Below are 15,971 nucleotides of genomic sequence, written 5' to 3'. Positions count from 1 at the left end.
AAGAAAGAAAGAAAACAAAGAGAGGGAAGGAAAGGAAAGGAGGGAGGAAGGGAGGAAGGAGAGAGGGAAGCAGAGAGGGAGGGAGGAGGGAGGGAGGGAGGAAGGAAGGAAGGAAGATGGGGCACAGAGGGAGAAGGAAAGAGGAAAGGGGAGAGGAGGGGAATGGACCAAGTGTCTTGTCCTGGGCAGCACAGTCTGCACATGGCAGAGTCCTGAAAGGACTGTCCACTGAGGAGTCCAGATGGACAACTCTGTCCCAGATAGGTCATATACAGAAGAAGAACCCAAATCCAGCCTGGGATAGATGACTGCAGGCTCCCATCTGACACACAGACTCTTCCAGGCCGTTTCCCCAGACCTGCATCCAGGTGAGGTGTAAGGATCATTAATTGCCCAGAGACTCAGAACATCCCAACTCAGCAGTGGGGAAAACCTTTACTTTCTCTTCACCCCTTCTCCCCAGGGGAGTCCTGAGAAGACACTGACTCCAATGCTCAGGCTAGCTGTTTTCCCTGAGATACAGAGGACATCTGGACCTTGTCCACAGGCCAGCCCAGCTGCTGCTCTGACGATGCTACCACAAGATCTAGTGCTCCCTGGTCCCACTGGGCGAGAGACTCCAGGGACAGGTGGGTTTGTGCTAGCCGCACTAGGCATGCGGCTGATGGTGCACCGTCAGCTGATTATGCTGGGTAAAGCGACGTAGGCAGAAGCTGCCCTGGAAACGCTGGGTCCTCGAGTGCAGGCATAGATGGGTCTTGAGGTTGCTGGAGCTGCTGAATCGCTTGTGGCACATCTGATTAGAATGGACACTCGTATCAACTCTACCCTCTGGGCCGGCTCAGCATCTCTCACTCCCTCTGTGTCTTGAACACATTCCTCTATACAATTCCCTGTCAAATGCAAGCCTGGAAGCTCTTCCTAGTAATTTCTGCCTGGGATCGCAGTATGTGGCCCATAGGAGCCAAGCAGACTCAGGTTAATGTCCTTCATTTACTCTGTGTATCCTTATAGAAATCACTTCTCAGGGCCGGGGAATGTGGCTTAGAGGTAGAATGCTTGCCTAGCATGCATGAAGCCCTGAGTTTCATTTCTCAGTATCACATCCACAGAAAAAACTGGAAGTAGCGTTGTAGCTCAAGTGGTAGAGTGCTATCCTTGAGCAAAAGAAGCTCAGAGATAGTGCCCAAGCCCTGAGTTCAAGCCCCAAGACTGTCAAAAACAAAAGTCACTTCTCTCTGAGCCTTACTGAAAACATATGACTGTTAACTCCTAGCCTCATGGTTAGGATAGACTGAATGGGATCATCATACAGAACCTTTACTTCTGAGGCTGCAGCATCAGTGGGTGCAATCAGCATTTTCTGGGGGTGGGGACCACATAGTCTTCCCCAGGAGGTCTTGGAGCAGTATGACTTGGTATCAGAACAATTTCTATATTATGGAGAAAAAGCTGAGGCCAGAGGGTAATGCCACTAGTCAAAGGTCACACAGCAAGTTGGAGGAGAGGCTGGGATTTGCACACAAGTCTTCTGATTGTGTAGCCTACACAGAACCACTACACTGCTCTAATTTCTGCCCCTGTAAACAGAGAGAATCCCTGCTCTCTGACCTCCTGAGAAATGAGGTCAGGCTCCAAGAAGGAGGTCTCTACTGATCTAATGGTTTTCCTACTTAGGTTCTTTGCATATGCTGCATTCTTAACTCCTGTGAGAACCCTGAAAGGCCAGTCAGTAATGGGTATATATTCCTTGGGATCCTCAAGTTCATTCTTTTCTGTTCATAGTCATACGAATCTATTCCTTCCTCCAATATCATTCATCCCAAAATGGTAGGGAAGGTCATTCCCCCGCCCCCCCACCTCTCTCACACATACACTTTCCCCTACTATTCTCTATCCTCTGTGTCCATCTCTACTTGCTCAAAAGGATTGGACTGGAGGCTCAGGTGGTATAACTCCAGGGAACTAGAAGTCCTCAGGCTGCAGGTGTGCAGGGAGTGGGGGAGGTCTCACCAGGCATTGGTGGGGCCGCTCCCCAGTGTGCACCAAGTAGTGCTTCTGCAAGTGAGCCAGCTGGGTGAAGCTCTTCTGACACAGGGCACACTGGAATGGACGCTCCCCGCTGTGCACGCGCAGGTGGACCTGAGCCAGGGGAGAGACATGCTGCCAGCTGCCCAGAGCCCCTGGCAGGGCCTAGGGTTTTCTCCAGATCTCTGCTGAAATCTAAGCCTCTTAGTCTCCTGGCCTCTCTCCTAACACCTCCCTCAAGGCCCAACTATCACCCCCAGAATGCTCACACTCTTTCTGCTAGAAGCTAGGAGGGGCAAGGAGGCCAGGCAAGGGGTACCCAGTATAAGTGCTACTCCAAGTATGACCCACAGTCAGCAGCATTGGTATTGGTGGAGGAGCATGTTAGAAATGGAGCAGCCAGCTGAGCACTCGTGGCTCATGACTATAATCCTAGCTACTCAAGAGGCTGAGATCTGAGGATTGTGGTTCAAAGCCAGCCCAGAAAGTCCTGAGACTCTTTTTTTTTTTTTTTTGGTTGGTCATAGGGCCTGAATTCGGGGTCTGGGTACTGTCCCTCAGCTCTTCAGCTCAAGGCTAGCACTCTACCACTTAAGCCATAGCTCCACTTTTTGCTTTTTCTGCTTATGTGGTGCTAAGGAATCAAACCCAGGGTTTCATGCGTGCAAGGCAAGCGCTCTACCATTGAGCCACCTTCCCAGCCCTCCTGAGACTCTTACCTCCAATTAACCACCAGAAAACCAGAAGTGGAGCTGTGGCTCAAAGTGGTATAGTGCTAGCTTTGAGGACAAGAGCTGAGGGACAGCACCCAGGCCCTGAGTTCAAACCTCACAACTAACAAGAAAAAAATGCAGAGGCTTCACTCTAGGACTCCCCCAAGTCACAACTCAAGGGCTGAAGCCTGGGAATTTGCAGCTTATTGACTGTCAGGTGGTGTAACATCTGTTAAAGTTCAAGAACTCCTGCACAGGGCTGGGAAGGTGGCTCAGTGGTAGAGTGCTTGCCTTGCATGCCTGAGGCCCTGGGTTCGATTCCTCAGCACCACATAAGTAAAAAGAAAAAAGCCGGAAGTGGTGCTGTGGCTCAAGTGGTAGAGCACTAGCCTTGAGCTGAAGAGCTGAGGGACAGCGCCCAGGCCCAGAGTTCAGGCCCCACAACCGGACCAAAAAAAAAAAAAAGAACTCCTGCACATCAGTAACTATAACTTGTTCTCACCTTTAGCAAGTGGCGCCTAACTTCTGAGCCTTGCTAATACCAAGTGACACGGCCATGAGCGCCCCCTGCTGGATGATATCAACAATACTACCTTACTTCTGGGCTGATTTGTGGGACCCCACTTGACAAAGGTTGGTTTTCAGTCTGTGTCTAGTACTCACCAAAATTAACTAGCTCACCATCTGCCCTTCAAAAACAGTAAAGAGCCAGGCACCGTTGGCTCATGCCTGTGATCCTAACTACTCAGGAAGCTGAGATCTGAGGATCATGGTTAAAAGCCAGCCTGAGCAGGAAAATCTGTGAGACTCTTATCTCCAATTAATCACCAGAAAAGCAGAAATGGCATTGTGACTCAAAATGGTAGAATGCTACTCTTGAGCAAAAAAGCCCAGGGACACAGCCTAGCCCTTGAGTTCAAGTCCCATGAAGAAGAGGAAGGAGGAGGAGGACAAAGAGAAGGAGGAAGAAGGGAGGGGAGGGGGAAGAGGAAGGAGAAGAAGGAAAGGAAGAGGAAGTAGTATTTGGCTGGGAATCCAGAAAGGAAGGTGCCCAGAAAAGGGGCCTTAGCAGGGTGCCAGTGACTTATGCCTGTAATAATAGCTACTTAGGAGGCTGAGATCTGAGGATCAAGATTCAAAGCCAGCCCGAGCAGGAAAGTCCATGAGACTCTTTTTTTTTTTTTTTTTTGTCTGTCATGGGGCTTGAACTCTGGGCTTGGGTGCTATCCCTGCGCTCTTCAGCTCAAGGCGAGCGCTCTACCCTTGAGCCACAGCACCACTTCTGGTTTTCTAGTGGTTTATTAGAGATAAGAGTCTTATGGGCTTTCCTGCCTGACTGGCTTTGAACCGCGATCCTCAAATCTCAGCCTCTTGACTAGCTAGGATTACAGGCGTGAGCCACCAGCGCCCGGCTTCCATGAGACTCTTATCTCCAATAAACCACCAGAAAACCTGAAGTGACGCTGTGGCTCAAGTGGTAGAGCACTCGCCTTGAGCTGAAGAGCTGAGAGACAGCGCCCAGGCCCAGAGTTCAAGCCCCACGACCAAAAAAAAAAAAGAAAAAAGAGAAGGGCCTTGTGCTAAACATTTAGTGATGGTTAAGTCACAACCACCTTGTAAAAACCCTGGCCAGGGCTGGGAAGGTGGCTCAGAAGTAGAGTGCTTGCCTTGCATGCCTGAGGCCCTGGGTTCGATTCCTCAGCACCACATAAGCAGAAAAAAAAGCCGGAAGTGGTGTTATGACTCAAGTGGTAGCGTGCTAGCCTTGAGCTGAAGAGCTGAGGGACAGCGCCCAGGCCCAGAGTTCAGGCCCCACAACAGGACCCAAAAACAAACAAACAAACAAACAAAAACCCTGGCCATTCCGTTTCCTCATTGTTAACCTAAATGAGATGATTTCCTCATAGACCGCATTCTAGGACAGACAGAATTTTAGTGGCCAGCTTTTTTCCTCTTCTATTTATTTATTCATTTAGTGCATGTCCTAGGGCTTGGGGGCCTGGACTCTGTCCCTGAGCTTCACAGCTCTTCTACTGACTCTGTGTGTGTGTGTGTATGTGTGTGTCCCTGAGCTTCACAGCTCTCCTACTGACTCTGTGTGTGTGTGTGTGTGTGTGTGTGTGTGTGTGTGTGTGTGTGTAATCTGAATAAGAATCTCACAGACTTTCCTGCCTGGGCTGGCTTTGCACCATGATCCTCAGATCTCTGTTTCCTGAGAAGCTAGGATTACAGACATGAGCCATCGACACTCACTCAGCTATTTATTTTTGAGATGAAGGATTTACTCTGTTACCCAGACTGACCTCCATCTCTTGAATATACGCTATCCTCCTGCCTTAGCTTCCTGAATGCTGGGACAATGGGTGTAAGACCTCCCACTGGGCCCAGGACCATTTTATCCTGCATCTTTACCCAGCTGAACTTCAAGGTCGCTTGGCCCTAGAGGCTGCCCGGGAATGACTTCAAGTGTTCTGGACTTGATTCTAGACACAAGGTAAGCGTTAAGAGGAACCACGGGAGGGCTAAGGGGGACAGCAGGGAGGCAGGTACCTTGAGGTTGGAGAGCTGTCCGAAGCTCTTGCTGCACACATTGCACTCGTACAGGATTTTGCCATTCTTTTTCTTCAGTGGGTAAGGAAGGGCTGTGGTGCCGGCCCGGGCAGGTGGTAGGGCTTGCTTTCCTGCAGCCACCAGGCCAGCTTGTGCGAGCCCTGGGTTGGTAGGGAAAGCTCTGAAGCCTAGATACCCAGCCTGTGGGGGCGGGGCCTGGCCAGAGGCTTGGAAGGCCCCTGGGCAGAGAAGCAGGGTCTCCCCCAGGGCACTGTGATGCCCCGGCTCATTGGTTGTCATCAGCAAGCTGAGTGCAGCTGTGGTGGGGTAGGGGGTGTCTTGGGGCACCAGGAAGATGTAGGGATGTTGGACAGCGGATAGAGGCCCGTGGATGGGCAGATATCGTGGAGGCAAGAGAAGTGGGTACTCGGGATAGAAATGATGGAGGTGGAATGGGAGCTCCTTGGAGATAGGGGTTAGAGGGGGACAGGAACAGAAAGCCAAAGGGCTAGGGGTCCCTCTTTTCAGCCTGGGGGCTGGGGAGTGGTTGTTGTGAGGAGGGAAGGAGGGGCAGGGGGCCCCGTGGCTTGCTCTTTCCTCCTGGCTCTCCATCTTGTCCCTGCTCGGAGAGTGCTTGGCTGTGCGTTTGTCATTATCGCTGGGGCTGGCATGCCGCGCTGGCAGCTGGTACACTGAGCAGGAAAAAGAAAACAGTTTGGCCACCACAGCCTCAGGTGAAAGTCCATCTCCCCTACAAAATTGCCCCACTGAGCCCTAAGGCACTAGTGGCTCAGAAGGCTGAGATCTGAGCATTGCCCTCTGAAGCCAGCCAGGGCAGAAAAGTCCATGAGACTCCAAATAATCAGCAAAAAAGCCAGAAGAAGAGCTGTGACTCAAGTGGTAGAGCACTAACCTTGAGCAAAACAGCTCAGAGACAGCACCTAGAACATGAGTTCAAGTCTCAGCACTGGCACACGTGCGTGCATGAACGCACACACACACACACACACACACACACACACACACACACACACACACACACACACACACACACACACACACACACACACACACACACACACACACACACACACACACACACCAAAGATTTTTTTTTTTTTTTTGGCCAGTCCTGGAGCTTGAACTCAGGGCCTGGGCTCTGTCCCTGAGCTTCTTTTGCTCAAGGCTAGCGCTCTACGACTTGATTCATAGCACCACTTCTGGCTTTTTCTGTTTATATGGTACTAAGGAATTGAACGTAGGGCTTCATGCATGCTAGGCAAGCACTCAACCACTAAGCCACATTCCCAGCCCTGATATTTTTCTTTTTAGTACTTTTTTTCTTCTCTTGTTTTTGCATTGCTGGGGATTAAACTCATCATCTGGCTCATTCTTTTTTCTTACTTTCTTTTTTTTTTTTTTGCCAGTTCTAGGGCTTTAACTCAGGGCCTGAGCATTGTCCCTGAGGTTATTTTGCTCAAGGCTAGCACTCTACCACTTGAGCCACATCACTACTTCCAGCTTTTTGCTATGATTAATTGAAGATAAGAGTCTCACAGACTTTCACGCCTGGGCTCCCTTTGAACCACAATCCTTAGATCTCAGCTTCCTAAATAGTTAGGATTACAGGTACCCAGCTTTTTTAAAAATAGTATTAGAATTTGAACTCAAGGCCCCATGATTGCTTAGGGAAATAAGTGCCTTCCCACTTCAGCCATGTCCCCAGCCCTTTTTGCTTTTAGTTTGGCTTTTAGACTGGATTCTGAGCTTTTGCCAGGACCAGCCTTGGGATCCTCTTGCCTTTACCTCCCAAGTAACTGGGATTATAGGCATGCACTGTTATGCATGTTCCACAAGCACACATTGCCGATGAAGGAACAGTCCTCAGGGATGTGCCCCAAACTATTAAACAGAGAGGACAGAACCATGACTCTAAGCCCAGTTCCCTGACTCTCAGTCCATTGCTCTTAGATTCTTCCAGCCCAAACATTCTAGGCAAAGCTTATCTCCATCTTCAATGACTGGCTATATTTGCTCTGGGTTCCCCTTTGCCAGAAAGTCACTATCACCTCCTTGAAAGGCCCCAGCATCCTCCGGCCAGAACTTAAAGTCAAAGCAGAAATAAGGTGAGCCTTGAACTCTGTCCTCACTAGAGATACTGAGTCACTTCCTCCACTCTGGAACCTTAACTGTGCCCTTCCAACCCTCTGCCCATTGAACACATCCAGCCCCATGCCCTGGGCTTACTCATGCCTGAAGCATCCTCTGGGAGATCCTTCTGGGTTGCACCCAGTGTTGCTGGCTGCAGAGAGCACAGGATTGGATCCAGGGCCTGGGGATAGGTCATCAGGTCAGACCTGGCACAGGATGGGCCATGAGCATCCACTGTGTCTGGAAGTGGTCTGCAGGCGGAGAAGACCTGGAGAGCAGGTCAAAGTGCTTAGGAACTGGAACATGTGGGTCTCTTAAATGGTCCCACCCCTAGTTTGGTTTCCAAAGGGTAGAAGCTAAAACATGACCACACACTCTGTCACTATGTCTGTCACTCACATGGCTTCCCTTCCCTCATCCAAGGTTTATTTTGTTCTCCCTCACTCTGTGACTCTGGGGCTGCATTCCCCCTACACACACACACACACACACACACACAGAACTTACCTTGTTTCTTCTTTCAACCCCACTCCTGATCACCCAGGTCTACTCCTGATCCTGGTCCTGGTCCTCAGCATATACCTCAGACCACCTACTGGGTGGTTTTGTGTGTGTGTGTGTGTGTGTGTGTGTGTGTGTGTGTGTGTGTGTGTGTGTACATGTGCCAATACTGAGGCTTGAACTCAGGGCCTTTCCCTTACCTTTTTCACTCAAGCCTGGTGTTCTACCACTTAAGTCGCAACTCCCCTTCCTACTTTTTGGTGCTTAGATGGAAATAAGGGTCTCATAGATTTTACTGCTCAGGCTGGCTTTGAACCTTGATTCTCAGCAGGATCTTATCCTGAGCAGATAGGATTATAGGCATGAGCCACCAGTGCCTGGCTTAGTGTGTTGTATTTTGAACAGATATAAAGTAAACTTGGGGGGAATCTGCACCCAGGTCTGTAAACCCTACAGAATGCCAGCTTCTCACTTAAAGTCTAATGCTGTGATCATACCAGCCAAGTCTTCTGCATGACCAATACTGGGTCTTAAATTCGGGCCCTCAAGTTCTCACTTGGCTTTTTCTGCTCAAAGCTGACACTCGACTACTTGAGCCACAGCTCTACTTCTGGCTTTTTGGTGATTAATTGGAGATAAGAGTTTCCTACTTTTCTGGTCTGAATGGCTTTGAACTATGATCCTCATATCTCAGCCTCCTGAATAGCTAGGATTACAGGCATGAGTCTCTGATGCTCTGTAACTTCTCTCTGGAGTTCACAAGAGAGTCTGTCCCTGGGACACAGAGACAGCATCTTTCAAGGCATATCCCCATGATGTACCTGGGGTAGGCAACGTTCTGAGCCACGGAGATGGGGACCCAGCTTACTCCTCCTAACACTACCTCCTTTCATGTGCAGACTACTCTCAAAGAGAAGGCTGGGCCCCACCCTATCTGGTCACCCATAGAGCTGGAAGTCTAGGCTGGGGAACAGGAATCCCTCATGGCAACAACCCAGTTGACTAGGTGGTTTTCCCTTTATTCCCCATTACTTGCTGAGAAGATGTATGCATCAAGGTGAGCTGTGAAGATCCTCCAGGGAAGAGCTGGGGTTCTCGGACTTGCTCTCCTATTAACATGCTGTGTGACCACGAGCAGGTCACTTTCCCGGTTGGCCTCAGTTTCCCTATCTGAAAAACATAGGGTTGGTTACTGTGAAAGGATAATGATCTAGTCCTGCCAGATTCAGGAAGGGGACTAAGTGGAGACTGACCAATCAGAGGTAAGTAGGAGGAGAGGTGGCCTAAGAGCACCAGAAGGTCCTAATGGAAGCTCTGAGGGAACATTCCAGATTCTTCAGGGCTATAAGGAATTGAGACGCCATCCTTTCCATGAGGAGGATCCACACCATCTAAGCTCACCCAGATGGCTTTTTTGGGTAGCTAAAGAACCTTCAGGCCAGGCATCAGTGGCGCTCACCTGTAATCCTCGCTACTCAGGAGGCTACAATCTGAGGATCACAGTTGGAAGCCAACCTGGGCAGAAAATTCCCTATGAGCCTCTTATCTCCAATTAACCACTGAAAAACCAGAAGTGGTACTGTGGCTCAAAGTGGTAGAGCCCTAGCCTTGAGCAAAAGAACTCAGACACAGCATCCAGGCTCTGAGTTCAAGCCTTTCAACTCACAAAAAAGAAAAAGAAAAGAAGAAAGAAACTTCAGGGCCATACCCAGACGGTCCCAGGTTCCATCCTCACCAGTAAGGAAGCCTGGGAGGGAGAGAGCTGAGAGTCCCCTGAACAGCCTGACAGGAAGACGCTCTGCCCCAGTGCTCAGCTGGGTCAGCACCCTGCATCTCCGCCATCTTCATCTGAGGCCACCCAGCACAGGAACCATCTCAAGTGGTCAAATGCCCCAAATCACCATCCCCTTCTTCTGTTTTCACCACCGCATTCTTGACCCCCAGATACCCTAAAACCTTCACTTCAATGGTTCAGTCCGCCAAAACCCTCACTCCCCAGCCCTACCTTGGTCTGAAGGTGGCCTGTGCTGATCTCTTCTCTGGCTGCACAGCAGCCTTCTCTAGCTGGGGGAGGAAGGAAAGTGGGCAGACAGGCAGGTGTGTGGGGCTGAGGCCCCAGTCAGTGTGAAAGATAACAAGAAGGTGTTACATTTGAAAGTTCCCTTAAATAGGAAGGGGGGCAGGCAGGCCTAGGGAGCTTGTGAGATCCGATTGGGGGAGCCCTCCCCCAGCCATTCCCTCCCTCCCCGCCCCCCCCAGCTCCATGGGACAATTGCTGGTTTGGGAACTAGTATTTCAGGGTGTGTGCATGTGGTGGTGGGGGGAGCCGGGGGGTATCTTGGTTCTCTGAGCAGGAAAGGGACAGAGTAGGGTTCCAAGGCTGAAGTTGAGGGGTCTTTGTGGGGATGAGTGACAATGAAGACAGAAGCAGGAAGTAACAGCAGTGATGGTGACAGGCAGGAGCAAGAACAGGCAACATGGTGACAGAAGAGGCAGAGAGGGTTGTCAGCAGGAATAAGAACAGGCAGAGGGCTGGGAATGTGGCTCAGTGGTAGAGGGCTTGCCTAGCATGCATGAAGCCCTGGGTTTGATTCCTCAGTACCACATAAATAGAAAACGCTGGAGGGACTGGGAAGGTGGCTCAGTGGTAGAGTGCTTGCCTTGCATGCATGAGGCCCTGGGTTCAATTCCTCAATACCATATAACCAGACAAAGCCAGAAGTAGCGCCGTGGCTCAAGGGGTAGAGAGCTCACCTTGAGCTGAAGAGCTGAGGGACAGCGCCCAGGCCCAGAGTTCAGGCCCCACGACCCACCAAAAAAAAAAGGCTGGAAGTGGTACTGTGGCTCAAGTGGTAGAGTGTTAGCTTTGAGCAAAAGCTCAGCAATAGTGCCCAGGCTCTGAGTTCAAGCCCCGGAACTGGCCAAAAAAAAGAGTCAGGCACCTATAGTTTAGCCTTTGATCCTTGCTACTCAGGAGACTGGGATCTTAGGATTATGGTTTGAAGCCAACCAGGGGAAGGAAGGTCTGAGACTTTCCAGGAGAAATGGCTTAAATAGTAGAGCACTAGCCTTGAGCAAAAAAGCTAAGGGAAGCTGGGTGATGGTGGCTCACACCTGTAATCCTAGCTACTCAGGAAGCTGAGATCTGAGGATCACAGTTTGAAGCCAGCCAGGGCAGGAAAGACTGTGAGACTGTTTTTCTCCAATTAAACAACAGAAAAGGCTGTGGCTCTAGTGGGAGAGTGCTAGCCTTTAGCAAAAGGAGCTCTAGGAGGGCATCCAGGCTCCGAGTTCAAGTGCTAGGGCTGGCAAAAAAAAAAAAAAGCTAAGGGACCCAGGCCCTGAGACAAGAAGCAGCAGTATAGAAGGATATGGGATAAAACAAAATAGAGCAGGAAACTAGCCTCAGGACACAGAGGCCCAGACACAGCCACACATCTTTCTCCTCCTTGTCTTCTCTCAGGTGTCCTGGCGCTAAGAAATTCTCTCCCAGAATCCATCTAAAAAGCTGAATCCTCCAGAGGGCAAGAGATCAAAGACATAGGAGAAAGCGTATAAGATTGCACAAGGTGGGGCTGGGAAGGTGTCTCAGTGGTAGAGCACTTGCCTTGCATGCCTGAGGCCCTCGGTTCGATTCCTCAGCACCACACAAGCAGAAAAAAAGCCGGAAGTGGTACTGTGGCTCAAGTGGTAGAGTGCTAGCCTTGAGCTGAAGAGCTGAGGGACAGCACCCAGGCCCAGAGTTCACACCCCATGACCGGACCCAAAAAAAAAAAAAAGATTGCACAAGATATGAAAAAGGGGTCTCATAGGCCAAAATACCGCTTTTTTGCCAGGCACTGGTGGCTCATGCCTAAACTCTTAGCTCCTCAGGATGCTGAGATCTGAGAACTGGGTTGAAAGCCAACCCAAGCAGAAAAGTCTTATGGAGCTGTGCTTCAAGTGGTAGAGACCCAACCTTGAGCAAACAAGCCAAGCAAGATCACAAGGGTCCCAGTTCAAGCCCCAGTAACACACACACACACATACACACACACACACCACACACACACACACAGTGCTCTTTTTGGAAAGGATTTGAACTCAAGGCCTTGTTTTTGCTAGTAAAGCATTCTGCCATTTGAGTCATGTTTTCAGCCCTTTTTGTTTTATATTATTTTCTAGATAAGGTCTCATGTTTTGGGGGTTTGTTGTTGTTGTTTACAAGACTATCATTCTTCTACTTATGGTCTCCCAAGTAGCTGGGACCACATGTGCGTACCAAACACACAGCTTGTTGGATGAGATGGGGTCTTGACAAGTTTTTGCCCAGGCTGACTTTGAACTGCAAGCTTGCTGATCTCTACCTTTGGAATAGCTGAGCCACCATATTAGGCCTTTTTTTTTTTTTTTTTGTCAGTTACGGGGCTTGAATTCTGGGCCTGGACGCTGTCCCTCAGCTCTTCAGCTCAAGGCGAGCGCTCTTCCACACTGACACTTCCAGTTTTCTGGTGGTTCATTGAAGATAAGAGTCTCACAGACTTTCCTGCCTGGGCTGGCTTCGAACTGCAGTTCTCAGATCTCAGCCTCCTGAGTAGCTAGGATTATAGGTATGACTCTAGAAGTGACTTTGTCAATGGAGCAATTTCATTATTTCCATGAGCACAAGGTGGTGTGTCACTCCGGGGCCTCACCCAAGTTCTTGAGTGTCTGAGCCTCATGTTTAAGTCTGGCCCAAAGGGACACAGTGTCAATTAGTCATCAGCCTCCACCCAGCCATACTGCCCAGGTGACATCTCAGACTAGCTGCCATGGTTACAGGGCATGCCTTGGTGTTTCCCTGCTAGCTCAGGCCTGAGGCTGGTACTCACTGCCACCGTAGCCTCCATCACTTCCTGTGATGACCATTTACCACTTAGCTGATGGCTACCCGTCTGTGAGCCTGTCAGGTACAGGGTGCGCTATATACTCACTTTAGTTTCCTGAGTCAAGAAGGTTTTCTGGATGGAGAGAAAGGACCTCCCACTATAAATCCTAATGGTCAGGACCTAATTCCAACCTCCCTCCTCCAACGCAGTGTACGGCAGGCAGGAACCCGGCCAGGCGGACGCCCCGCCCCCACTGTGGATTCCAAGCCACTGGCCCTGCCAAGGTAGGTCCCTGGAGGCACCACTCAGTGAATGGGGAGGTGCCATATCTGGCTTCTGAATTTCAAACCAGGTTAGTGGAGGAAAGAAAAGCATTTAGGGTGGGTGCTGATAGCTACTCAGGAGGCTGAGATCTGAGGATCACAGTTCAAAGCCAGCCCAAGCAGGAAAGGCCATGAGTCTTTTATCTTCAATTAACCAAATAACAGAAAAAGAAGAAGACAGGGGGTTAGGGGAAGCTGTCAAAGTCTCTTCTCAGCTGGTTTTGGAGAATGCTTCTTAGAAGTGGTCCTAGCTGAGCCCAGTATGTCCACCTCCCCCTATCTCTCTGTTTGTCTGTGTGTCTTTCAGTCTCTCTCTCAGTATTGGATTTGGATTTGAATTTAGGGCCTCAACTTTCTCGTACTGCCAGACCTTTTTGATTTAGTTACTCTTCAAATGATAAATATTTCGTTTTATACCTTGAGCCAGCCTGCGCTGCAATCCTCAAAGCTTGATCCACAAAGCTTGGATCAAAGATATAAGTCACCATGCCCAGTTCTTTTGTGTGTGCACGTGCTGGTCCTGGGGCTTGAACCCAGGGTCTGGGCTCTGTCAGTGAGCTGCTTTTGCTCAAGGCTAGCACTCTACCACTTGAGCCACAGTGCCTCTTCCAGCTTTTTGGGTAGTTTAGTGGTACTAAGAGTCTCACAAACTTTCCTGCCCCAGGCTGGCTTCACAATCCTCAGATCTCAGCTATCTGAGTAGCGAAGATTACAGACCTGAGCCAACAACGTTCAGCTCTCAGGACCAACTTTTTATTGGTTGAGATGCATTTTTTCTTTTTGCCCAGGATGACTTCCAACCATAATCCTCTAGAACTCTGCTTCCTGCATAGCTAGGATTCCAGGCATGAGCCATCATACCCAGTCCCAGCCTCTGTTGTCCATTCTCCACGCCTGGCTCTCTAGCCTTCTCATTCCTCATTCTTACTATATTGTTGTTTTTTTTTTCCCCACCAGTGCTGGGGCTTGAACTCACAACCTGGGCACTGTCCCTGAGCTTCATTTGCTCAAGGCTAACATTCTACCACTTGATTCCTAGCACCACTTCTGGCTTTTCTATTTATGTGGCACTGAGGAATTGAACCCAGGGCTTCATGCCTACTAGGCAAGTGCTCTACCACTAAGCCACATTCCCAGCCCTTTTCCTAACATCTTTTTTTTTTTTGGTCTGTCATGGGTCTTGAACTCTGGACCTGGGCGCTGTCCCTCAGCTCTTCAGCTCATGGCGAGCGTTCTACCTCTTTATTTTTTTTTTTTAGGTCCAGTTGTGGGGCCTGAACTCTGGGCCTGGGCGCTGTCCCTCAGCTCTTCAGCTCAAGGCTAGTGCTCTACCACTTGAGCCACAGTGCCACTTCCGGCTTTTTTCTTACGTGGTGCTGAGGAATCGAACCCAGGGCCTCATGCATGCAAGGCAAGCGCTCTACCACTGAGCCACCTTCCCAGCCCCATGAGCGCTCTACCTCTTGAGCCACAGCGCCACTTCCAGTTTTCTGGTGGTTTATTGGAGATAAGAGTCTCACAGACCGTCCTGCCTAAGCTGGCTTTAAACTGCAATCCTCAGATCTCAGCCTCCTGAGTAGATAGGGTTACAGGCGTGAGCCACCAGCGCCTAGCTCCTTCTACGCTTGTAGATAAATTCCTTTTGTGCTTCAGTTCTTCAGTAGCTTCGGTAACTTATACCCAAGTATTTCTTGTTTTCCATGGCCAGAGTGGACAACGAAGGGACAGGACACAGGCTGGAAGATCCCACAGATCATAGCTGCCCTTACAAGCAGCTTGCCACGCACCAGACGCGCTGTGCTATGGGCTTCAAGATTAAATGAGCTGCACCTCACTGATCTTCACAGCCAGCCGTGAGATCACAGCCAGCATGAGAGACAGGGGCCAGAGAGAAGAAACAGCACACCTGGAGCCACACAGCAAGCAGCTCTTGAGTACCAAACCCTCTCCTGGCAATGTTAGCTCCCCCTCTGACCCCAGCTCCCCCCCCCCACTTCTGTTTCTCACTCTTTCAAAGTGTCATCCACAGTGTCCAGACAACCCTTTCCTGCCTTCCCCACACCCATCCCCACCAGCCTGTCAGTGTTTTCACCTCCTGCACATGCTCCTTGGACATACTCCTCTCGATCTACTTCCCAAAAGCCAGAGCCTCCCAGGTGCCCAGGCCACAGCCTGCTTCCCTTGCAGCCTTGCTGGAGATCACAGGGGAATGGGGGACACTAGCCCTGAGGAAGACTTCCGCTTACATGTCCACAGAGCCCCCACAGCTCAAAGGGGGATAACCGCCCCCACAGATCCACAGGGCCCCCCATACCTCTGGTTTCCGTATGCCAACTCTAAGCCCTTCCTGATGTCACACTCTGCCCCCAACTCTCAGAAAAGTTGCCACAACCTCTTGGTTAGAGACAGAAAGGGAAAGGCCCGGGAGACTTGGGGTCTCTAAGCCTCAGCGGCTAGAAATGCTAAAGGCAGAGGCAGAGGCCACAATGCCTCCAGCTCTTACTCAAAGCCAAGCTCTTCCTTGTTCCCATCTCCTAGGATCCATCAGATCCTCTGTCTTGCTCTGTGATGTTAAGCCCCTCCCACTCTCCCCCCCCACCCCCCTTCAAGAAGCCCAGGAATAGGACTGCGACCTTCTAATGGGGACAAGAGTGGATGCTTTGCTCCGGATGGGATGTCCTAACCACACACCTCAGTGATATTTGTCACTCACAGAACCAAGCAGAGTCAAGGTTCCCCCAGGACAAATAGCGGACAGCTTCTGAAGAGAAGGGACGTGTGGAACACAGGACAAGATTATAGAGTGTTGGGTCTCCGGATCCTGGTACCTACTCCTCCCTTTCTTCCTCTTCTTCATT

General features: G+C 50.3%; 1 protein-coding gene across 1 annotated transcript; it reads right to left on the bottom strand.

Annotated features, from left to right (window-relative positions):
- Positions 1–456: 456 nt before the first annotated feature.
- Positions 457–10,047, bottom strand: Znf683 (zinc finger protein 683). The gene is given in 7 exon segments (XM_070036978.1): positions 457–652; positions 655–796; positions 2,014–2,142; positions 5,292–5,983; positions 7,539–7,710; positions 8,976–9,113; positions 9,949–10,047. Coding segments are annotated over 6 exon segments (1,380 nt in total). The 5' UTR covers positions 9,063–9,113; positions 9,949–10,047; the 3' UTR covers positions 457–494.
- Between the last annotated feature and the right edge of the window lie 5,924 nt (positions 10,048–15,971).

Source organism: Dipodomys merriami, unplaced genomic scaffold, assembly GCF_024711535.1.
Source record: "Dipodomys merriami isolate MVZ:Mamm:240054 unplaced genomic scaffold, mDipMer1.0.p SCAF_28, whole genome shotgun sequence".
In the NCBI taxonomy this organism is placed as follows: Eukaryota; Metazoa; Chordata; class Mammalia; order Rodentia; family Heteromyidae; genus Dipodomys; species Dipodomys merriami.
Note: the sequence above shows the minus strand (reverse complement) of the source record. Positions and strands in the feature narration are given on the sequence as shown.